The sequence below is a fragment of the Bombus fervidus genome, chromosome 15, assembly GCF_041682495.2.
Source record: "Bombus fervidus isolate BK054 chromosome 15, iyBomFerv1, whole genome shotgun sequence".
NCBI classification, from domain to species: Eukaryota; Metazoa; Arthropoda; class Insecta; order Hymenoptera; family Apidae; genus Bombus; species Bombus fervidus.
In genome coordinates this window covers 5,758,480-5,783,650 of record NC_091531.1, presented here as the reverse complement: position 1 = coordinate 5,783,650, position 25,171 = coordinate 5,758,480, and the positions used below count along the sequence as shown (strand labels likewise).

Here is a 25,171-nt window from a genome sequence, read left to right as displayed (position 1 = left end):
CGTGGGGTTCCTACAAGTAAGAAAGAAATTGATTTTTTATCATTAGACTAGAGATCGTTTATGGAAATTCGTATTTTTATAATTATGATTAAGGAAATGGAACGTCGATAGAAAATTACTTTATCTATTGAATAGATTTTATTTTAGAGAGAATTATTAGATTTTACTATACAGGGTACTATACTATATATATTTACTATATACATTATATACTGTATTATATACATTTCTGCATTTTTAAATTTCCTATAAATTCATAAACTACTATTTTTGTTAGTAATTGTAGTTGGAAAGTCTTTCGAATTATTTTTGTTTGTTTTATTTAACTTTACTGCATAATTATTTGTTGTATATTTATTGTATTGACTGTAGATAGTAATGCTGTAATTTTAAAATTTTTAAATGTGAAATTTAGTCACTTTAATTATTTTATTGGAATAACTATTCAAGTTCGGTATACTTTCAATACCTATTTTCTTGTATTTTTCTAATTACAAATTTACAGGTTATAGCTTCGTTTAAACTTCGTTTAAAACATAATAATACGAAATTGACCAACACTGGTTATATCTTGGAAATATAAAAGCACGGATAATTATATCTTTTAAAATAGAACATTTTTAACGAAACTAAGAATCGTTTGAGTCGACACGTTTCTCTTTTGTTGTTGCATAATTTTATTGATTTCAATTTTGTAAAGAAATAATATTCTTACTATTTCAAGACTACTTGAGCATTAGTTATATTCATAAAATACGTAATACGTTTTAAAAGAAGTAAAATATGTCTCTTTAAGAATATCATTAAACCAATAAAAAGAATAAATTGAAATCTTCCAACCAACAATTCACTAACGAGAATAATTTTTGTACGATTTGAAAATGCGTGGATGAAATTTTATCGGAGAATGACATTTATTACGTAAACATTTATGTAATAACAATTTACATTTCAAATGTTCCACTGTTTTTGCCAATGTTATATTACAGTTATTTACATATAATAATGGTTTATTAGAACGATATATAATTGTCAAAGCTCAGCATACCTTCGTTTCTTTCCTTATATCTTTCCAATGCTCATGGTGTACAGGTTACACATTCAGAATACTGTAAAACTTCGTCGTACGTTCGAACCTGTAGTTAACTATACTTTCATGCGTTACTTTCTTTTTAATAATAAGAGTACACTCGAAGAAAACGGAACATGTTCCAGATACCAAACTCTTCCATTCTTTTTTGCATGCAACGTACCGCGTACAGAACTATTCGAAACTTCGAAACTGCTAACCGGAAGTGCATACGTCGGTTACCGCCAAAATTAAGAATAAGATACGTGATTGAATCCCATTGGTCATTTGCCCTTTACGAATTATATAAAAGCCAATCAGAAATTAGTTCTGAAAATCTCACGAAAATTACACGAATACGTATTGCCGTTTTTTATATTTTGTTATTCTTCTCAAAATAAACGGAACATTAAAACTGTTTTTAACTCCGAACGATCCATTCTAGAAAAAAAGTATTTATTTACAACCAATGAAATCAGAGGACCAGTGTTATTCGATAGCACGTTAGAGTCATATATGGAGTTTACAGTGGGTTGATTGCGTGAAATTCCGATAAATATTTCTTTCTCGGACGTTTAATAGCGTCACGCCTGTTCACGGTCAGGTTAGCCTACCGGCGCGCGCTTACAGGTGAGGGGTCGGGCGGGATCCGGGGAGATCGACCACTGAGTCAAACGACCGGTCGAGTTTGCGCAGTGGACAAAGCATAACCGCAATACAAACTTTTTCCATGTTCGAAGGGGCAAGTAACGCGGCTCGTAACTGCGGTAGGTAGGATTCTGAAAGGACTACAGTGAGATCCTATGCGAAGAATTTCTAAAAGGTACGGTTTACTCCACCTATAGTTCCTCCCTTACCAAATATTCCATGTATTTCCAACACTTTATACGTACTAGAGTTTACAAGACCGGAGTTGAGATTGAGTTGGTCCAGGTTAGATTCGATCTGGATCTAGATTAACACTACGATTCAATAATAATGAAAATAGGATGATCTCTTTTGTTATATAGTATATTTCTATGTATTGAAATTAATTTACTATAATAATATATTACAAATAATATACGAATTAAATTTTGTATCATTTAATATTACTTTGATGTGACTACAATAATTTGATACCATGAAAATGAAATGTAGAAGCTAATAAAAAAATGCTTCATTGGAAGTTAGGAATGTCTGAAAATATATTTTAAAGGTATTGTATGTTTTTCTACTCCTTTAAGCGAGAGTCAGCTATGAATATCTCACCTGTTTATTTTACATAAGATCCTCTTGCACAATGCTGTACCAATTAACAGTATCGGTCAATTAATAAGTTACAAGTTATGGAATATAAACTTCTTTTTTACAAATGCACATTTTCACATAAAGCAGAATAATCAGTTGATGTGTAAGTTATAAAACTAACAAATACAACTTTATTTATTTTATTACCAAGTTTGTTATGCAAGAGAAGTTATTAATACTGACAGCTTGTGATTTGTAATTTGTAAAATTCCCCATATATGCAGATTTTTATGCGAATTCATATTTTTATATATCTGATGAAACAAATGGAATTTAACAGCAAGTAGATATTTATTTCATTCACCGAATATTATAATATATAGTATACTTTGAATATTTTGTACATTTTTGCATATTATGTGCATTTTGTGCATTTTTGTATTTTTAGAATTTTAAATTTCTTGTAAATGCATGAAAATCGGTAGTTTAATAATTAAATAATGACATTAATTAATTGTACAAGATGGACCAATGGTGAAGTTAGCGAAGTTAACACGTACAGTAGTGTACATACCTGTGAGATTCGATACCTCGCCGCTCGCGTCGCATCTTTCGATTATCGAACGAATAGTTTCGCACGTTACGCGTCCTTTGACGAATCCGTTGAAATCAAGCGTGATTTGAGTCTGATTTTCGATAAATACGTGATACGTTAGATTGAAATGTGCGATGTCGGTGATGTGTCATAAGTTGTAACAACGTGTATTGTGTGTGCAGTCAATAATGATCACCTTGTCCATTGTACCAGGATTTGTTTATACGCCAAAGCACGTTATTCGTTCAACTGTTGAGCGTCGAAGGTGCAACAAATCATTCCCGTTTGAATTACGAAGCTGCTGACGTTCATTGGAATGCCGATAAAAAGAGTTACGAGATCCGTGAGTTTTTCATTAATTCATATATTATATGTACATTATTAATACACACACACGATAGATACTTGTTTTATATCGGAAATCGTATTGGTGGATGATTTTTTTTTAAGCGTTTGCATCAACGTATTTCAAGATGTTACAGATTTTATCATAGCATTTTATTACAGCAATATAATACATTTAAGATGATATTGTAACAATTTCAAAAGTGTAGAAATATTGATAAATGTATATTATGTCTGGTATATGCATAGTTTCGCTGTACACGATAGCTATAATTGATATAACTGGCAGCCATTTTGTTAAAATTTCATTCGTATGCTAAAAGCTAATAGACTTGAATTTATACGTAATAAAATCTTAGTTGAAATTTACACGTTAGTGAAGTTGTAATTATTAGTCGTTTCAATTAAAAAGAATGCAAGATTGATATAATAATTATTTCTTTAAATGTGTTTTTAAAATTTTTAAGAGAAGGAAAGTCATGACGTTAGAAAGAAACTAACCTTAAGAAAAAATCATCCGACGGAGGATAATTGGTAATAATAACTTCTATCTCGTGCTATATATAGAACGATTAATGCAAACAGATCACATGGTCAACCTTGATCAAGAGTTACAGCCTCGTTGCAGTTCGTTCACCTTGTTTGTGGTTATCTATACACCAAGTGTTTCCAATGATCATTTTTCATACCAATATAGATCCGCAGACATCTGATCAAATCACTACCAATCATATTGCAAGAATAATTTGTAATTTGAGTCAACTGTAAATAATCGAGTAGAGTCTCACTGTATTGTCTCAATTTTATGAAAGAAATCCGTGAACGCAACGACGGCTCTAATTCAAAGTCAAGATTCAAACAAACCCCATGCTTATTCGTGTAAATGTAGAATTTGACTAAATTTAAATGCAAACTTTACAGTCAAATGTTCATGTAGTATTCGTATCAAATGGAATATTTTAATGATATTTAAGCTATGTATTAAAAAGGTTCGGTCAGACAATTTTAACCGTGCAAATAAATATTTAATTAAAATATCATATTTTTACTGCAAAACGCTAGTACAACTACTAGTGTTTTTACTATAAGGTCCTTTTATTCGTATTAAAATGATAATATTCTATTTTTAACATGTTCTTTGTCGTACATTGTATTTTGTGCTAATTTTTTGTATTAAGTGCCGACGGTAACGTTTTTTTTTTTATTGTTACTAAAATTACAATATTCTACTTTTTTATCATATTTTTTATCAAATATCGGTGTTTTTATTGCTAACTGTAAAGTTGCCTTATTTGTATTAAAATTACAACATTTTATCTTATTTTTTTACCACATATCGTCTTTTTCGTGTCAACGGTAAGATTCTTATTTTCTAATTATATTGCTTTAACTATTTTACTTGTTAACATTGAATTATTTGTAAATCCATATATGTACCGTTATTCGAAGGATTTCAATTTGATAATTAACCACTTAACGTACATGTCCGTCGCGTAAACGTACAAAGACAAGACTACAGGTGTTGAAAAAATGAAAAGAAGGAAAAAAAGAAAGGAGATTTTCACCCGTGTATGAAAAGCACATCGTCACGGCGTCGAAGAATTAGAGCAGTCACGTGATTTTCTGTACAATTGGCTCCACGTGCGGCATATCGATATCGAACGAGTTCGTTACGCTTTCTAAGTAGGCCCGTACTCGAATATTTTTCCTGGAAAATGCTAGATGGCCTCCACAATGGGCAATTACACGCGCTCGTAAGCCTTTCCGACTACGGACGTTCGAACGCGTCCAATTCGCATTTCCCTTTGTCCTCGTCTCCCATTCGCCTTTTGTACGAACGCACGGCCAATTAGACGAAGACTCGTCATCGATTTAGCTCACGTTCGACCCTCCAAAACCGAAGAGAGTCATCCTCTATTATTCAAGCTTTTTGGAATTTTTTAACTTTTAGTTAGATCCAGATTAGTTATCGATTTCTCTCGCTATCCCTCTCGGTTCTCGAAGAGTAGAGTATTATTTACAGGGTTTCAATTTTTAGCAATTCGTACTTTTGAACTTTCGATCGGATTAAGATTAGTCGGTCGTTTCGTTTTTGTTCGTAATTTGGATGCTTCAGAAAAAAAAAAAAAAAAAATAAAACAGAATTGTTTCTGGCGACAGGAATTTTTCCTCAGAAACCAGAGAATCATTTTTGGTGATAGTAAATGTTAGTAATCCGAATTCCCGATTAGGTCACGATTCGTTCACGATTTCTCCCGGAACTTGAAACAATTATTTCCAACGATTCGAATCTGCAAAATGCAATTACAATGTTGAAAACTGAAGATTCGAATCTTTCTACCATTTACCATCGGTTGGATTATTATTTTCGTGAAAATTTACTCTTAATTTTATTCTTATTAATATTAACATCGGGGTAACATCTTATACAGGGTGGTTTAATAATCACACACAGTGGTGGACGAAAAGAAGTTTAAAGGGTACAATAAAGAAGATCGCACAATATTACAAAACTGAATTATATCAGCTAATTGTTAAAAGCAACGGATATATAATGTAGTACATAGAATAAACTAGAATAAACAATGTTCCTAAATAATAGACGTATTTCTAAATAAAAATGCGAATGTTTAATGTAAGTTTCACGTTAGTTTCGGGTTTAGTCTTAATGTAAAATTAACAGTAGTTAGAATCGTTCGCGACGCTCTTTAAAATGATATTTTTAAATAGCCTGGTTCAACGTATTGCTGTTAAAAAAAAAAATTGGATGTTCCGAACAAACTGTAACGCGTTATCTGTATAAATTTCGAAATGAAAATGTGAGGTGAATTAAGGGAGATAAGATGCCTGATGTTTGTATACGACATGGTTGTCTATCGATTCCACGGGGAAATGGCATATTGACACAGGTAGGTAACGGAATTATGGGATCGCACATACGTTAAGATGACACAATCAAGACTGATAACGTTAAGTAAACGAGGATATTAATGGAGGCGCAAACGTTGCCTCGCAAACAAAACGGGGTTCGCTTTTATCTGTCTTTATGGCCACCATAACTCTCCTCCGAATCACTCTGTACATTCCTATAAATCAATGTCCAACCGTTTAAATTTAAACCGATCGTTCCACTGTATAAAAATCACATAATTTACATCAATGTAAAACTATCCGTGCAAATGTATGCGATATATGCGATGAACAGTTTAATTATTTCATGTTAATAACTATCGTATAAATGTAAAGGAAAATCGAAGAGAAAAATGTAAGATATATATCGTGTTTAATATATAGTTTCTGTACTACGTAGCTGGCCGACTAATATATACAGAGTGGTTCATAAAATATATTCCAGAGGTGGCAAAATATACCGTACAATTGATACAACCAATAGGACTAATATTTGCGTGGAGGTTTAGTTTGGATTTTAATTCCGAATTGCTACACTATGAATTATTAATGCAATTTCCACGTAATACATCGATCCTACAGTTTGCAAACACAAAAGAATATGTTAATATAGCAATGTAATATTACGATGATTGAACGTAATGTGTACAAAAATAATAATTAATGCATATTGTATATATAGAATAATGATTAAAATATCGGAAACCTGACAATGATATAGCCGGGAAAACAATTGCAAGGCAAGTGATTAACAAAAGTTCAAACATATCGAAGCACCTTCTTGTCGTATTTTAGCCCTCGGAAGCTTTAGTCATCGAAGGAAACCATTTCCATGTTAACGAACGATGGGTAACGTTTCAGTCTCTTACAATAGAATCGATAAAGTCGAAGAAATGTGCTTAATACAGATAAGAGGTAAAATATCGCAGTTGCAAAAAATAAAACTTTACTCGTAGCAGCTTTGGAAGATCAGGATTCGAACTGTACGAAAAAAAGTGTAGAACGTGCAAAGGACTCGTCGAAAAATAGCCTTAAATACGTCAATCGCGATATTGACGCGTGTCTGGCATGAAATTCTTGGAACCATAGATGGAGACCGTCAGCCTTAGTTTTTTATCGCGCGTCGCGTCGAGAAATTTGAGCTGACAAATATTTGCTTCACTGCTCGCTGTAATTATTTTCGTCTTAGACGGTCATTATATCGCATGCAGGCGTACGTGTCTGCGAAGGAATCGTGGGAAATAAGAAACGGCGAAGAAAAGGGAGGCGAGCATTAAGGAACAGATTGAAAGTTGAATTATTGAGTCGACGCTTGCTATGTAAATCATAGGAAAACGTTACTTCGCTCTGTTCGCCAACAGCCTGATGTAGTTTTCCCATTTTCTTACGCGGAAACACATTTGTTTCTTTGCCGGGTCCTCGTCTAATTTTCTGACTCCGTTGTAACAAGCTACGTCGCCCATGGGAAACCAGCCCCGTAGAGATCCCTTCGCTCCGTCTGGCTATTCACTCGAACCGTAATTTTATGCTAATTGAATAACGAACGATGACTGTTTATAAATGAAGATTTCAAAATTCTCATGAGTGAATAGCGGCTCTGAGTTACGGAAATTTGTGTTAGGATTGATTAGTCGTCGGGACTGACTTTGGCTCTGCGGATAAATTAGTTCGAAATAAGATTGACTTTCTCCAACGGCACTTGTCAGTTATTCAATTTATTATCATTAATTTTATTATTGGGTCGTTTAATATTTATTATTAAATTACTAGTATTAAGTTGAGACTTGAAGATTCTCTTATTTTTACCTATAGAGCTTGAGATTAGGAACGATTAATATTTCCGGTTGTTTCATGAACAAGCTAATTAGCCAGTCAGTTTTTATATTTTGTTATTACAGTTTATGGTTATTACGCGGTTCGATCACTTGAGATTACGATTGATTAGTTAATTATGGCTCGGTGGCTACAAATTATGGCTTCTAATTATTGCTTCCAGTAAATACCTTTGCAGATATAATTTTGGTCTTATGAATAAATTAATTAACGATCAATCGTTGGTTATCGTATTTTAAAAATAATTCCTGATTTTTCCTATTTGCTTCAAACGCTACAGGCTTTTATCGAACAATCATCGCCGCCGATGAATTCATTCTATCGAACTTGTTTCATATACGACGTGATTTGTGTTTTTCGTCTTCGAATGGAATCTCAAGGTCGTAATAAGCGACGGAGAGAAATTGTCCCGGTCGATCGTCGACCAATTGTCTCTGTAAATAGTTATTGAGAAGTTTCTCGCGCAATGTTTTCAAAGTTTATGCTCTGTATCTCAGAATCTCAGATTATAATTAAAAAGCTTGTTATATCATTAATAAAAGAGATCCAATTATAAGAGCTAGGTTTTTTTTTCTACGCTCGTCTGGCGCCTGAATACAGGCTACCATCGATACACCGCTGCGACACGGTTCTCGGTACTACAGGAGATTTTAACATTTTTATTCAAAATTTCCTAAATATATATATATATATTCTTATTCGACAATTCTCCAAAGATGTGAAGGAGAAAGAAACGAATTTCTTTCAAGCAGAAGGTAATGGGGAAGGGTTGACGAATAAATTCCAAGCTCACTTTTATCCGATTATATTTTTCCATCGTCACGAGTAAATACATCTATAAAAAATATAACAATTATATACAACGACAATTAGCGGATTGAAGTCGCCTATGAAGCAGCAAGCAACACAGTTACGCTGTGCAAACATATACTAACGGAGTATTCGAAACAAAAAAAAATAAAAAAGACAACAACAACGAGATGCGTGTTCCCGGCATCGGTTCCGATCTAACAGCCACCATATTGTGCACGGTGGATCATCGAATCGTAAAATGGCGGAATACCGTCGTTCCCGGGATGCACATAACCTATACGCTGTATATCGTTTCCCTAACAAGATAACGTTGCCGCGTGTGAACAATACTTCGCAGGCAACGGATGATCTTTCTGATGAGCAGTCTTGCGATTTCCTGGATCGTTCGAACTCTATACGATCGAGAAAAACGGAGGTACAAAAGATCCTAGAAGGCGCGATGTACGATCCAGTAGATCCGTTCGATCCATTCGAATCCTCCATTGAACGCTTAATCTCTCGTGGTTTCTTGAAGATGATGCCGATCGACCCTCGACGTTTCCGATTGGCCCTCTTCAGTTTCGTCTCACGGCTAGAAAGAGAAAACGAATCGATCAATCGTGATAGATCATTGCCCGATAGAACGCGGATTTTTATAGAAATTTATATTGTTCTGCATATCGTTCGAAGAATGGATTGTACCAGTTGTTTTGTTTGCTACATATAATAACTATAGTAACATATTTTATTTTTTTTTTTTACGTATAGTTTTCATTTACATATCTTTGCTTTGTTTACGTCACTCCGTGTACGTTTGTGCCTTTAGATTTATCATAAATTTAAAAGTACAAAAGTCAGCAGAATGTACACGATATACGTAAAATATGTAAAATATTCCAAAATGGAGTATTCGCCACTATCTTTAATAGGCGAAGCAAATTACTACGCAGCTTCGGTTGCTTTAATTCTTTAGTTGGTTTTCCTAATCCCTTGATAAAATTCGATAATTCTTTGATTGTTCGCGATAGCTCGTTGATGCTACTGACGGAAGGATTGTATCGAGATGGATAAACTTTTATTTGTTATGATATTTGAGCAAGAGATTAAGTTAGGTTTGTGTGCATATATCGACTTGTGAAGTTGACCGAAGATAATGCTAACCTGTGATAGCACTTTAAATAACGCTTCAGAGAACATATCCTTCCTATTTTTAGGCACTGATTAAGATTTTTAGGATTTTCTTGTAGTATTTTAGGAAATTTCCTGGCTACTTGCAATTTCAATCTAAATTCAACACAGAGGATCAAACTATTTTTTGTGTAAATTAAAGTCAGCAAGATGTCAAAGCTGACGCGTCAACTCTGTAGACCTGTTACATCAAACGATTTCTTGGATCATCTCTTATCAGAGGACAGAAATGTGTTTCTCTTCGCTAAAGTCTGACTACTCAGAATTTCGTGAATCTCTCAATCTCTTCCCTTGCAGATGTTTAGCCTTTTCGCTTATTTTTTAATCTTCCTAATCGTCCACAGTTCCTGCTACCAAGAATATCTTCAAACTCTTCACGAACGTTCTAGGACGCGCGTTGGATTTTCGGATACCAAAGTTCTCAGAAAGATCGAAGAATTTTCGTAATAAATCGAAGTGGCGAGCGCAACGTTGATACTTGATTTTATCAGTTCTCTTTTCACATCGTCCTATTAATTTAATCGGATTACTAGTCAGTAATTCGATAAAAAAAATTCTGAAAAGGAAACATCGCGACGAATGAAAGAAATTTGGAGGAGAAGCTCGTAAGTTTAGCTGACTATGTACGTCATGTAAACGCGATGCATGCCGTGCATGGAGATTTTTCGCGATGCGGATTATCTTGTAAGGGCTGGCCGTAAAGGTCGGCGATAAATCGTCGTTGGCGAGGAAGTTTGGTGAAACTGGTTTTACGACGCGGTGAGATTTAACGTTCTCGGTTTACCGTCGATGGGAACACTAACCGTGGATCTGAGGAAAGCCGTTCTTCGGACGACGTATCGTTTAACTTCTTATCCTATGCGCCACGCTGTTGCAAGAATATTCTGGAATCAACTTTAAGTCACCTTCCTGCAAACTGTCCTAGTTAGAGCCTAATGGCTTTCGGAAGAGGAATCCAGAGACTGACGTCTGTCGTCACCAGACTGCTAGGCTACTTACAATAGTTCATGAAGGTATTTCAACACTTAGCATTGGGAACTTTCCTGTATATGTTATACGTGTTATACAGGGTGTCCTGTTATTCATAGTATAAGTGAGAAGGAAATGATTGTAAAAGTAAGTCGAAGATATAAAATTTTTATACAAAAAGGACGAAAGATACGTAGGTAATGTGAATGTAACGTGTAGGAGGAATTAAAGAGACAATGTTCACTGTAACGAACTGCGATCAGCTGGAAATATTAGAAAATAGATGGCAGAGCCGAAGGTGAACGAGCTTACCGAGTCTACGAAGAGTTAAATATTTTCAGTGACACGAATACTGATAAAATTGAGCGACAGATACTATCGCACTGTGTACCAAGTGTACACAGAGTGAAAAAGAGAATTTTTAACAAAGTAGACTTTGATACGAAGCCTGTAAATAGCTAAAAGTAGAATATTCAGAAAAGTAGACGCTGGTCAGTTGGAAATATTGAAAAATGAATGGCGCACCATGAGCTGATACTAATGTACCAAGTCTATAAGGAATCGAAAAGAGAATCTTCCATCTAAAATGGACTCTGATCGGCTTAAATTAAAGATGAAAGGAAAATTCAAAAATGGAAAAATTACAAAAATAGCGTACGATAGATTATATACCAGCCTACAGAGAGTTAAAAAGGAATTAAAGAAAAACAAGCGGACCCTGAACAGCTGAAAAAAATTAAAAAATACTTATGGTAACGAGCGTACCTCCGTCTTCTGAATGTTGACGCTGTTCAGAGCGACAGCTTCAGCGGCGCACTCATCCTGCGTATTATTCTTTACGCCGAAGATAGTTTTGTACATGAAGGACGATAAAAGGGCGCCACCAATAGGGCCGAACCAGTAGATCCAGTGATGTGACCACTGATTGTTCCAGAGCGCCGGTGCCAATGACCTGGCCGGGTTCATGCTGCAGCCTGTGTAAGGTCCGAACGCGAGCGCAAGAGCAGCGACCGTCAGGCCGAATCTGATTGGCACCGAGTCGGTGTTTTTCACGTTTCTACTGTCCCAGACGGCGCACGCGACCAGCATCAGTATAGCGGTGGAAATGCCCTCGAGCAACAGGCCCTGGATCGCAGATAGCTCCGAGTGTAGATCGGTCACGCAAAACATGTCCGCCTCGCTGAGGGTCTTGCTCGTCAGGTTACCTGTTGGAGTCACCACCTGCAACGCCAGTTCCGGTTTTGGGTCGATATTTGCTTGCTACATCGAGATATTTTCATGGAAATGGGAGATTAATACAGGATTCTTTAAGATCAGAAAGAATGGTTTGGTAATAAGGGATATGATATGGTTAGGATTAGTTGAGATTGCTGTATGTATATATTATCTATCTGTATAATTTTGATAATGCGTGGCAAGATTACTTGAAGAATAATGAATAGTTGCAGTTAGTTAGGGTTGATTGATATTTGTATAATGAATTATTCAATTCTAGTGCTTTGGCAATGTGTGAAAGGATTAATTGAAGGTTGATGTATTGGTTGGAATTGACTTGAGTTGATATACTCAATTGATATTGTGGATGATTCAATTTCAGTCTGGATTGTTGAAGATTACTCAAATAGTTATGATTGTTTGATATTGGTATCATAAACTATTCAAATCTAGTACTTTAGCAATGTGTGAAAGGATTAATCAAAGGTTGATGCATTTGTTGCAATTTACTTGAGTTGATATACTACATACTGGATTTTGTTAGAATTGATATTGTGGATGATTCAATTTCAGTCTGGATTGTTGAAGATTACTCAAATAGTTATGATTGTTTGATATTGGTGTGATGAGTTATTCAATTCTAGTGCTTTGGCAATGTGTGAAAGGATTAATTGAAGGTTGATGTATTGGTTGGAATTGACTTGAGTTGATGTACTCAATTGATATTGTGGATGATTCAATTCCAGTTTGGATTGTTGAAGATTACTCAGATAGTTATGATTGTTTGATATTGGTGTGATGAATTATTCAATTCTAGTGCTTTGGCAATGTGTGAAAGGATTAATTGAAGGTTGATGTATTGGTTGGAATTGACTTGAGTTGATGTACTCAATTGATATTGTGGATGATTCAATTCCAGTCTGGATTGTTGAAGATTACTCAAATAGTTATGATTGTTTGATATTGGTATCATAAACTATTCAAATCTAGTACTTTAGCAATGTGTGAAAGGATTAATCAAAGGTTGATGCATTTGTTGCAATTTACTTGAGTTGATATACTACATACTGGATTTTGTTAGAATTGATATTGTGGATGATTCAATTTCAGTCTGGATTGTTGAAGATTACTCAAATAGTTATGATTGTTTGATATTTGTATAATGAATTATTCAATTCTAGTGCTTTGACAATGTGTGAAAGGATTAACTGAAGGTTGATGCATTGGTTGGAATTGACTTGAGTTGATATACTCAATTGATATTGTGGATGATTCAATTCCAGTCTGGATTGTTCAAGATTACTCAAATAGTTATGATTGTTTAATATTGGTATCATAAACTATTCAAATCTACTACTTTGGCAATGTGTGGAAGGATTAATCAAAGGTTGATGCATTGGTTGCAATTGATTTGAGTTGATGTAGTACCTATTGGAGTTGGTTAGAATGGACATGGTGTATGATTCAATCCCAGTTTGGATTGCTGAAGATCATTGAAATGGTTATGATTCATATTGGTATCATAAACTATTCGAGTCTAGGATTAATCAAAGATTAATGTAATGATTGAAATTGATTCGGACTAACATGATGCATAATTCTATAAATCTACCTGATATCCCAATTTACTTCATCACTTAACAAATCGAATGAAAAATGACTGTATTTAAAAATAATCAAACAAAAGCTAACAAAGACACAAGCTAGATAAGAAAAAATGTTTGTTATCACAGGTATTCGTTTTCAAATAGAGCTCGACCACAATCTATACAGATAGCGTGATATCATGACTAGTTATCGTTCCATAAATGAATGTAATAGAAGGTCTTGAACTCGATAAACGGATACATGTCGAGGTTGCGATTATATACTGGCCTCTTTTCGAAATCGCGTTAAAATCATTCTCTTGTACGTTTCACGTATTTTTCAAAGATTTACAACCTGATTCATACATGATAATAATATTCGATTTATTATCGTATTATTATGTTGTTATTAGGTGATATCTATCTTCTGAGCAATCTTGAAGCTTAAGATTGATGTGTCAAGTGATTTGTTTTAACAATGTGTTTATACAAAACCTGCTTTATCGGCTTGCACGATGCAATGAGTAAAAAAATCCACATATTCTCCAAATTTGCTTTTGCAGAATTGCCTGTTACGATGAGAAAATATTCTGCCTCGAAGCAGGTACAGGTCGTTTCATTTTACAACGTAACACCAACTTGATCTGCCCAAAATATTTTAGAAAGTACGTGTACCCATAGAATTTAATTACAGAAAAGTACCAATAGCTTTTTAGATGACGAATTTTTCAAGTTATCCTGTTAAAAGCGAGGCCTTAAAGAATTCAACGTCACAGTTTATCCGTTTCGGTGCACGATCAATATAAATAGAGGATGACCAAAGTTGTGAATGAATGACGAAAGTACGAACCTTCAGCATGCCGAACCCCAGGATTCCGCCGACTATCTGGGACAACAGGTACACCAATCCTTCGGGAATAGTCTTCTTCCCGAGCACTACCGATCCCACCGTGATGGCAGGGTTAATGTGAGCATCGCTGATATGGCCAATAGACTGAAAGGACCAAACGAATCTTAGCTTCGAATTATTCAATAGCCACGAATAGTCGATTCATATAGACATTTAGGAACATGGCAAAATTATTTACAAATGCAATAGAACCTATTTGTATTTCTACGACGATTAGTCTGTCGTGGAAAACAGAAAGCTTTTCGAAGTGTTCAACGAAATTCAAATTTGAGTCTTCTCTAGAAATTTATTTCTTTATGATGATAGAAATTCTAACTGTGGTCCAAAAGCTAACAGACATCGTGAATAGACTGTTTGGTCTTAAAATACATAGTGCAATTGTACAATATGATAGATATATAAAATAAGAATCGAAATATAGTGTATAATTTGGATCATCAGATATAACAAAATCAACGAGAGAATAAATATGTGTAAATGAAATCGAATTGCCAAAATTGATGGATACCAACTTGAATCACAATCATCACAGCAAGGCCAAAGGTTAAAGAAATTTGAAGTGGAGTGGGTTCAGAGCCCAGGCCTCCAACGCATCCCATGCAGCCAACGAACAGCAATATAGAGGTGCCAATCGTCTCGGCCAAAACTATCAACACGGTTTTCTTCATGGCGCCTTCGCCATGCATCAGCTTCTTAAAACCTGCAACATGAAACACACTGTAGATGATGTGTAATTTCTTAAATAATCTCAATCGTCAATGGTTCTTTTCATTCTCTTATTTAACTGGAATGTTAGTGAAAATACTGGAGGAAATATTTTTACTTTGACACGAAACTTTTTAGCTTAATAGCTACAGGTAGTTTCATTTTATTATCCACGGCATGGACCTAGTTCTTTCCAGTCTCTTGTTTAACCAGAATGTTAATGAAGATGCGGTAACCTCGAGGAAATATTTTTACTTTGACGCGGAACTTGTTAGCTTAATAGCTACAGGTAGTTTCATTTTATTATCCACGGCATGGACCTAGTTCTTTCCATCCTCTTATTTAACCAGAATGTTAATGAAGATGCTGTGACCTCGAGCAAATATTCTTTCTTTGACGCGAAACTTGTTACCTTAATAGCTACAGGTGGTTTCATTTTCTTGTCCATACACGGACCTACATCTCTTCAATAAACTTTATTCTAAAATATCCCGCAAAGTATCCCCCCATAAAACTCTAGGGAAGCAATTTTCAAATCGAAATTCAGGGATCCGATTAATTACAATCTTTAAATAAATTTTAGCAGAACTCGTAATCGAGATATACTCGATATATATCAACCTCGGTAACTTTTCATTGTATGAAAATGTTTCTTCTCGTTCCACTCGTCAGACTCGTGACAGACATTTTCCACGACGTCGGCGACATTTATCATGTATAGAAAACACGCCAAACGAGCGTTCGTAATGGTGTTCTCGAGACCCGAGTCTCGACAGGTGTCGACAAGGACAGAGACGTTCCCGTCGTGGTGGTCGCTCTCTCAACGAGCGAGACAGGCGGTGATAAAGGTGAAATATTAATAAACCTATTTTTCTTTCGTCTAACCGGTGCAAGATGTTGGAGGGTCCAAAAACTAGTGAATTATAAATTCCTCGGCTTTTCATGGTATTCTCAAAACGAAACACTTTCACCAAAGCACAGATATTTCGCAGAAAAACGAGAATAGCTATCAAACGACGTCGTTGTATTCGTCGCGTTTCACCTCTTCCTTTTATTCTATTTATTTAATTTTTCAACCTTTAAGATTTTCTAATTCTGAACGTCTTGATCTTCTAATTTCTCTCAAAAATTCTCTCTTTCAATGTTCTTCGAGTTTTATCTGAAACATTTGCCACCAGGTAATATTTTTACGATCTTGAATGTTTCATCGTATATTTCGAAAGAATCGTCGCTAACATACGATACGCGTTTTTTCCCTTGTTTACGTATTTACGCACAATGTATACAAATATATAAAATGTACATATATAAAAATATAAACGAGATGAAGTAAACGAAGAAATGAGAAATGGCTTAGATGGAGATTTTCACGATGAATGAAGAACTTGTTTCTTTTTTATCATCGATGTAGGTATATACGAGTGATAATCTCACCGCACTTGCAGACCATTGCGTCGATGTTACACAGCACGCGTACACGGAACCACTTGCACCGATGAAATAAGTAGTCTGAACGATAGTTATCTACGTCGGTCTCGTCCAACGAAATACGACGTTTACGTTGGTACAATGATGTTGACAGCTGATTAGCCACTACACACGACGCAGCACGAAAATGGCTCAGTCGAGTGATAGCCCAATGTAAATACACTTACACTGCGCGATGCCATTCAAACGCAAATATTGCACCTGTTTGATCGGTATTTTTGGAAGAGTTCAATATCTATGGTAAAACGTCCTTGTGTATATTTACGTGGATATTTCTCTTTTCTCTCTTTTTCTTTTTTTTTCTTTTTTTTTTTTTTTTTTTTTTGAAACCCTCTGTAGGTGGATTTTATGCATTATCTCCGTATATATACATAGAAGATAGAAAGGAAAGGATACCATCGATTTAACTATTTTTTTGAAACACCTTTTGAAACGCCTTTTGAATTTTTTTATTTTATTGAGTATTCTTTATCGTTTTTAATAAAACGATGAAACGACGGCGACGTTGACCTTCTGGCGAATGGGACTTCGTTTTTGAAACGCCTTTGTATTTTATCCTGTACTCAATTGACGCCACTGTTTCTGCCCACTTCCGGCAGATCTTTTTGATATCTTCGACGGAGCCGTAGTAGCTTTTAGGGGCCTCGAAACATCCTTTCGTCTGTCCACGTTTGTATCAATGGTCTAACGAGTAATACTAACCTTTTTGACGAATTTTTTACGAATAATATTCCGTAAACCGATATCGCCGATAGAAATGTTTACCTTTGCAAAGGAAAAAAAGCAACGACGTAGTATGTCACTGTTTGTATCATTTATGATCCGTATTGGGATCGAGATGATGGCCAGATACGATTTCCCTTGAAATTTCTTAGAATTGATCGTAAATTTGTTTTTACTGGCTGGTGCACGTGGAAAGAGTGTAGAATTTCAATGACGGAGCATAGTTTGCACGTCACTCAGGAATTACACTCGTGCAACGATAGATCGGGACGAGGATCGATCGTAAATCAGGACGTCACCTTGCCACACGCAAGCAGGTCGTACACTCGCGTTTACAGAGATAACGTCAGACCCGGGAAGATCGAGTCGCGTAAAAGATCACTCAGCACCGTCTACCGAAGTTGTTCCTTTAGTTGTGCGAGTTTCGTAACGCAATTGAAACCGCAATATCAAACACTTCCGTTACGTTAATACAGCGCTCTTCACAGTTTCTGCTTTAATTAGAGCTAATTAGATTCGAATAAATGAGTTTTCTGCAGTAGTATCAACCTCTGCCGTGGAAGATTTTATCTTGGAGGTTAGGAATTTGACAAGCGAGGATTTCAAGTGTTTAATTGTACGAATTGCAAATAAATTTAGGCAAGGAAGTTTTCTACAGTAGTTATTATTAATTAATTTCTTTATGGAAGTACTGGTTTTAGAGGTTAGGAAATATGATATCGAACAATGGCGGCCCGAAAAAAAAATGGAAGACTCGAACATTCTGAGGTTAGAAAGTGCAAAATAATACTAATAAATATTATTAATATATTATGTAAATACAGTATAATATGCTTAAGGTTATAGATTGTTATTCCAGCGTTAATGGTTGTTTCTACGTTAAAAGGAGTCTACGTTATTTAAAAAATGCCATGAACGATTAACAACACTGTGTGTGATTTCGATTGAAAAAGGTATGATTTCAGAAATTTCGCACTTTAATGAAAAAATTATTGAGAGATTTTCTCGGGGCAAGCGAAGAAAGATAGAGTTTATTTTTAGATAAAAATAATTTGTTTTGAAATACCGAAATTTCTATATATAGATTTATTAATAAATTGTTTACGCGTTAAAAAATGCTACTTATTTATCTTTTATGTACGCAGAACCCCTACATAACATCTTCAACGGCTGCCACTGATATCAGGAATTATTATCACTTGACTACAGAATATTTCAAAATTTATGCTACCAATTCCTTTCGCGTAATATTTCCTACGATATACAAGTTGTTCCGACAATTCACAAACTCGCGGAAAGAAACGTTAACCATAATTTTCGAAGTTCGAGGAAAGCGACGAAAGAAAATGCCAAAAAATAATCGTTAAACCACTACAGAGCGTTTCAAAGTAACTAAATCTACATCTTCCAAGCTCGATCAATCCAACGCTTTCTTTCCATTTCTTTCCATTTCAAATTATAATTATTACCAACTTACTGCTAATTCTCGATACTTCTATACAGGGCGTTTCAAGCCAAAAGATTATTAAGTACACGCGAACATGACCTCACAGTTAATCACGAATCTCTTCGCATATACGTTTCCAGATGATATTACAGCGTCGAATGGACTTTGAAAAAAAGAAAAGGGGCGCGTTTTTTTCACCGAAACACGCGGTTACTTGTATTTTCGCCCGCTGGTCCACGAATCCGCTCTTCTAGTCCGTGAATGCCGGCAAAGTAATCAGAGTGCACGTTCATCGGAAGAGTGCACGGTGATTGATGTGGCTCTTCGGCATCGCTATCGACCCGTCCCGATGAAAATATCTGTACCCGTGGAAATTGGATCCATACAAAATAATGCCCATACACGTGGTTCCACGATCTCGTTATCTGCAATTACCGAAAATTCCTGGCGACGCCAAAGGGAAACAATATCCACGTTATCGACCGAACTCTAAGTTCACCTGCTGAATTTTCATGAATTTCCCAAATTTCGCGTCAATTTCTAAACTTTGAAAATTTAATTCTTTCGTGCTACGTACTCGGTTCGAAACTCGGTTTCGTGTTCGTTTCCAATTTTCAAGTCTCGAAAATTTAACATCGTTACGCCGATCGCCTCGTCTCGGACCGATTTTCAAAAATTCGCCACTCCTTCCATCGTTACGTTGATTCGTAAATTTCGCAAATTTAATCTCCTTCATCACGCTTCGCGTGAATTGGCTCGCTTCGATCGAATTTTCGAAGCTTGGCTCCTGCGTGTGATTCTATCCCAATTTTTTCATACTTTGCAAATTTAATGATCATCGTTTGCGCTAGTCGACTCGCTTCGGCCGAGTTTCCGCTATTTAACGTCAGCATTTCTTCCCACGCGAATTTACAAAATCTTTATGGACATTGTGAAGCAAATTCACGATTAATTCTCTTACAATAATCCAGGTATAATTTGGGTAATTGCGCTTTGTTTATGTAGCGGGTGTAAGATAAACGTTCGAACGTTCATTATAGTAGCTGATTTTGATTTACGAACCAGAGCAATTAAAATAATTGTAGCCGTTTCGTAATCATTGTAGTTAATTTGCAGTTACATAAACGCGATAATTTTGAGGAATTTGAAAACGCTGGAATTTTTTCATCGTAATCGAATTACGTTAGCGCGCGATTACATTGTACGCTTTTCTAAAAATATCTTATCCGGAACGTTTTTATCGTAAATGATAGACGTACGTAAGAAAAACATAAGAGAATGCAAGTTGAATTTCAAAGATTCATTCGTTTCACGATTCCTCGTGTTTCGATATTCTTCGAACATAATTTCATAATCCACGCAATTATTAGACGATATTTTCCTATTAATCTTTTTATCATCATCGTTCTGTATCACGACAGGACTATAAATATTCGTAAATTGATAACTGATATTTCTCACCCTGTGTATATTTATATTCACATAATCTAGAGTTTTAGTTCGTGTTCTAAGATTGTAATACTATTACAAATAAGTACGGTGAATATTAGTAATGGCAAATTAATTAATAACGAGAACAGTACTATGATCTATTAGATAGGGGCATAGAAAAACATATACAGTGTATCTTTCTTTTTCAAAAGGATACGAATGAGATATTTTAGAAAGGGATAATTAGATTTTAAAACAGGCATCGTGCAACGATGCGTTTCGTCGCTTTTACGCCAGTGAACAGGTAATTGCGATTCGCTGGATACATCGTAATTGCGTGTAATTTATGCCAGTCGCATTGTTCAGCTCTCTCACTAGCGACACTAGCGCCACTTCCACATTTTCCCTCGTTCTCCGCCATAAATATTCTTCCTTACCTAACCTAATCTAACCCCCTATCAATGAAAAGATTCGCAAAATTTCCATGCGATCTTTCTTCATAAGTTGACACGATTGATAAGGAAAGACATGAACTTTGAAGTGAATTCGACTCGACTTGAGTGCTGTCTTATCTTCGAACACTTTGTCGAGAACAACTTGTATCTTTTTCTCTCGTAGATCGTTCAGATTATCGTGTTCTTTCGATAAATAATCATTTATTGTTGTAGATTCGCGATATCGGAATCTTTGTCTGCTTGGATCGGCCCAGAATTCTTGTTTTATTGTTGTTCTTGTTATTATTATTATTAATATTGTGTATTTTGTATTAACGGGGTAAATGCTCTGGTAGAAAGATACGACGCGGGGAAAAATAAATCGCACGCGTAAGTATATGCAAAACAAGGAAAATTAAAAGAGACTGATATACACGGAGATTCGAAAGTCGAGATGAATATGAAAACTGAAGTGCACGTTTCAAGCAGCGTCTTAAGGATGACAAGGATCAAGAAGGACCCCATATAGTGTACAGGGTTAGTAAGGTGGGTTAACTCAGTTAGAATAGCCATAGGTGTTACGATGCTATAATTTATCGTAGATTCTTCCATAACTTTCGCCTCGCTGTATATTTTTCCGAATTTTCGATTGACTGCGGGTGGCTCGAAATTTTCGTTTCATTGTAGACTCTTCGAAAGTTCTCGATCGACTACAGATATTGCAGTAGTCTTTTTAAAATTCTCGTCTCATCGCGGATCTCACAATTTCCCAATTAAAACTTCCACCTCTCCGAGCTTCGTAACTTCTTAATAAAAACAGAAGATGAAGGAACACTGGAAAGTAGAAGAACCATTTCATAAACTCTGCATTGTCTCGTGACGCGGCAAAGATTCCCAATGCCTCGAGAATTGTTGTTTAATAATAAGAATGGTCGTCTGAACAAACTACAAAGTCTACCGAGATAGCGAGGAAAGTAATTATAGACTCGTCGTCGGAACGCCTCTGCGATTATCATACATTTCCATTCTAATCTAAAAAGAAAAAAGAAAAAAAAGAAAAAAAAAAGAAAAGAAAAAAAGGAGCCGCGCAGAGAAAGGAAATCCGGCGACCCAATTCTACTTAAGCAAACAAAGATCTTCGAGCAACATTCCAGTCGATCGTCCATTGAACGAACGTTTTTAGAGAGTGCCCTCGGGCAGTGTAGCCAACCGACAATCGGCTAATTCTACGGAATCGGCATCGGGACATTATGCGGCAATTAGTCGGTATAATCTGCCTATTAGGGGGATAAGCGGCGTCAGATATAACGCAGATCGTGTTCGAATTGACTAATGGCTCGTGTCAGCTCGGCCAGTCTGGCCAACCTAAGTCCTCCTCCTTTGTTCCGCGTTCCAGCCACGTTTTGAGGCCGATTCTCATCGATTTTCGATCACCTCAACATTTTACGTACGTCTTTCTTACGAATACATTATGTGCGTTACGTCAAGCATTTTAGAATTTCATTAACATTGTAACCAGAGTCGACTATCATAATTGCATTTGTAAAGTTTCTTGTACAATGAGAAGTTGAGGATGTGTACAGAAATTGCAAGATATTTAGCGCAAGCATTTACCTTGACAATATCGCGAAAGTATTTGATCGGTTTGAATAACTGAATATGAATTATTTCTATTATATTATTTCTAGCACTAAATATATACTATTCACGGTTACTATTATTACTCGCGCTATATTCTAATTTTTTTTTTTACCAAGTGTTTTCAGAAAACGTACGACTCGTTAATTTACATTCAAATTGATGCTAAATGATTTATCAACATATAGACAGTCACAGTTCAAATAAAGTTAAAAACTAACTGCAATATAACGACAGCTTAAATCAAACGTAACCAAAATAATTAAAAAATCACGATATAATTGGAAATACACTTGTACAAATTACAATGGCCAACAAAAATGCTCGAACGCTTTTCTCGATGAGTACGTTATGCGTAGACCGCAGATTTTTGTGCAAATTTATATTTTTATTAACACAAATAAAACAGCAAAGCTGTGTTTCATCTATTAAATATAATTAAATATCATGTATAAAATATTATAACTGTATTTTCGATATTTTATGTACTTTTCCACTTTACTCGAATTTTGTGTATTTTCGCATTTTTAAATTTTCCATAAATATGTGAAAATCCACAGTTTTAATATTATCAATTGTATTATGTAAAACATTGAAATTTCCTTAGCACCGTAATCAGACAGAACAAATCTGAAAAATATATATATAGAAATGGTAAGATATTTAATACAAGTGGTACATGTATTTGTCATAAACTTATCTCGTACAACATAAAAAAATAAGTGGCAAACAAATGTGGCTTTACGAAATTCAAACGAGACAAGGACGATGCGATTGGCACAACTGTCGGATAACCCTAGCTGATAACGCAATTTCCCTATTTGCTCGGACAGAGAGCCGATAAAAGGCAATTTGATTCGATTTTGACTGGCATTTCGTGGAAAACTTTCGAGATAAGATGAAATTTCACTAGTTTGTCACGAGATCGTGTGTACATAAAAATGTTAAACTTCTGTTTGATTTAGTGATAATGAAAAAAGGCTTTAGTCACATTTAAGCCATCCAGCAACTTCTTCACAACACGTTCACAAAAGCTGAAAGAGAGAATTCCTTTTAGAATTATAAATCGATCAAATCATTTAATTATCTTTTAAGTCCATCGGATTAAAGTTCATATAATTTTAACAGGAGCTTCGCATTAAACGAACGATCTATTGCCATCGAAAGATTCAGCCAATCTAGAGGTCGAAATTTTTAATTGGACTGATTTGTGATATTCGTCGTATTCCGATAATTATCGAAATAACTTTCTTATTTAATAACATTGTATTATTCATATACACCGAGTGTCCTCAAAAACCCTCATAAAATTTAATAAATTCTATACCTCGCTATAACATTTCATTTAATAAAATCCAATAACTACATGAAATCCTAAAGATTGTGTAACTATGTAGGATTCTAAATGGTATTATATATGATACGACTTAATTAAGAGAGTTAAGAATCCCCTGAATTTGCCACTATCAGGTTCAAGACAAATTTGGTTAGACTTTATCGTCGCATTTTGTATCTAAATGATAAACGAAGATTCAACCCTCTAAAACCTTACTGATAATTAGCGGAGGAACGAATAGATACTCAGTAATGTAAATAGAAAAAGTTTCGTTACAAAAGAGAAAAGGTTACGTAAGTCTCGGTAGATCGAGGCCAGTGGCGCTAGTATCGTTTTCATCGCCGATCGAAGAATTTGTCTAGGCTTATCCGTGTTTGTACATTGTTTTTTAATGCCCCTTATAGATATCCATAGCCTTGGAGACTCGTAGGCTATTTTAAACGATCGTATCTAACCGCAGCTCTGCCACTATGAATTGTTTTCGTAATATTCGATAAGTTGTTTGAAATAAGTATCAGTCTGTCAGAATCAGGACCAACGTTTTTGCACCTTTCTCTCTAATCTTCGACACGTTTTTAGCTAAAACGAGAAACGTTCTGTGAAACGAACCTAACCTAAACCCTTCGTAGACAGATTTCACAGAGTAATGGACGCGAACTTAAACCTAACCTAAACGATCGTAAATTAGACCTAGCTTAATCCTACCGCTCCACTTGTTCCTAACCTAATTTTTTAAACTGTAACAAAATATTTTATTGGTATAAAATCAATAAGATTGTTTGGATTGGAATTCAAATTCGAGTGTAACTAATTTCGACTTATAATCGAAGTAATAAGAATTACATTGTTTTATTCGTTTATATTAAAATTAAGATTCGACTGTATAATCAAGAAACATAAATTTCGGGACCTAAAGCAAAGATTCTATTCTATGGTAAAGAAACATTATACGATTTAAATCTAATCCATAAACTGTAATTTATAATTAAGCAGATAAGAACAAAGTTATACCGAGAGAAGTCTCTATCGTATAACAATGAAAATACTTGGATGCTTTCTCACGGAACTGGCATAAATTGGCCAAGAATTTTTCCTCGAACAATTCCAATCTTCTCTGAATTACGTTACTTATCTTCGTGGAGAATTCGTCGTCGCTATCGGTTTCGAAGAAATTTTAGTCACGATAGGTCTGATGAACTAGACACGAATTGGATCGAGCAACGACTTTGACCCAACTGAAAATCGAAGCAATCTCGATACGAATATAAAACGAAGCTAATTTAAACATATATATATATATACACCTATGATCCAGACTGGCACACGA

The 25,171-nt window shown here is 35.2% G+C and overlaps 1 protein-coding gene across 7 annotated transcripts in view; it reads right to left on the bottom strand.

The window, feature by feature from the left end:
• Positions 1-8,771: 8,771 nt before the first annotated feature.
• Positions 8,772-25,171, bottom strand: part of LOC139994951 (aquaporin) — a 59,164-nt gene continuing 42,764 nt past the window's right edge. For 6 of the 7 annotated variants that reach the window (XM_072018049.1, XM_072018047.1, XM_072018048.1 and 3 more), the window contains 4 exons: positions 15,155-15,342; positions 14,583-14,726; positions 11,697-12,152; positions 8,772-9,366 (listed from right to left, as the gene is read on the bottom strand). In XM_072018049.1, the coding sequence (XP_071874150.1) occupies positions 9,361-9,366; positions 11,697-12,152; positions 14,583-14,726; positions 15,155-15,342 (794 nt within the window). In that variant the 3' untranslated portion in view covers positions 8,772-9,360. Of the gene's footprint in view, positions 9,367-11,696; positions 12,153-14,582; positions 14,727-15,154; positions 15,343-16,781; positions 16,940-25,171 lie in introns of those variants that run through there. The other variant, XM_072018052.1, reaches the window with a different exon arrangement.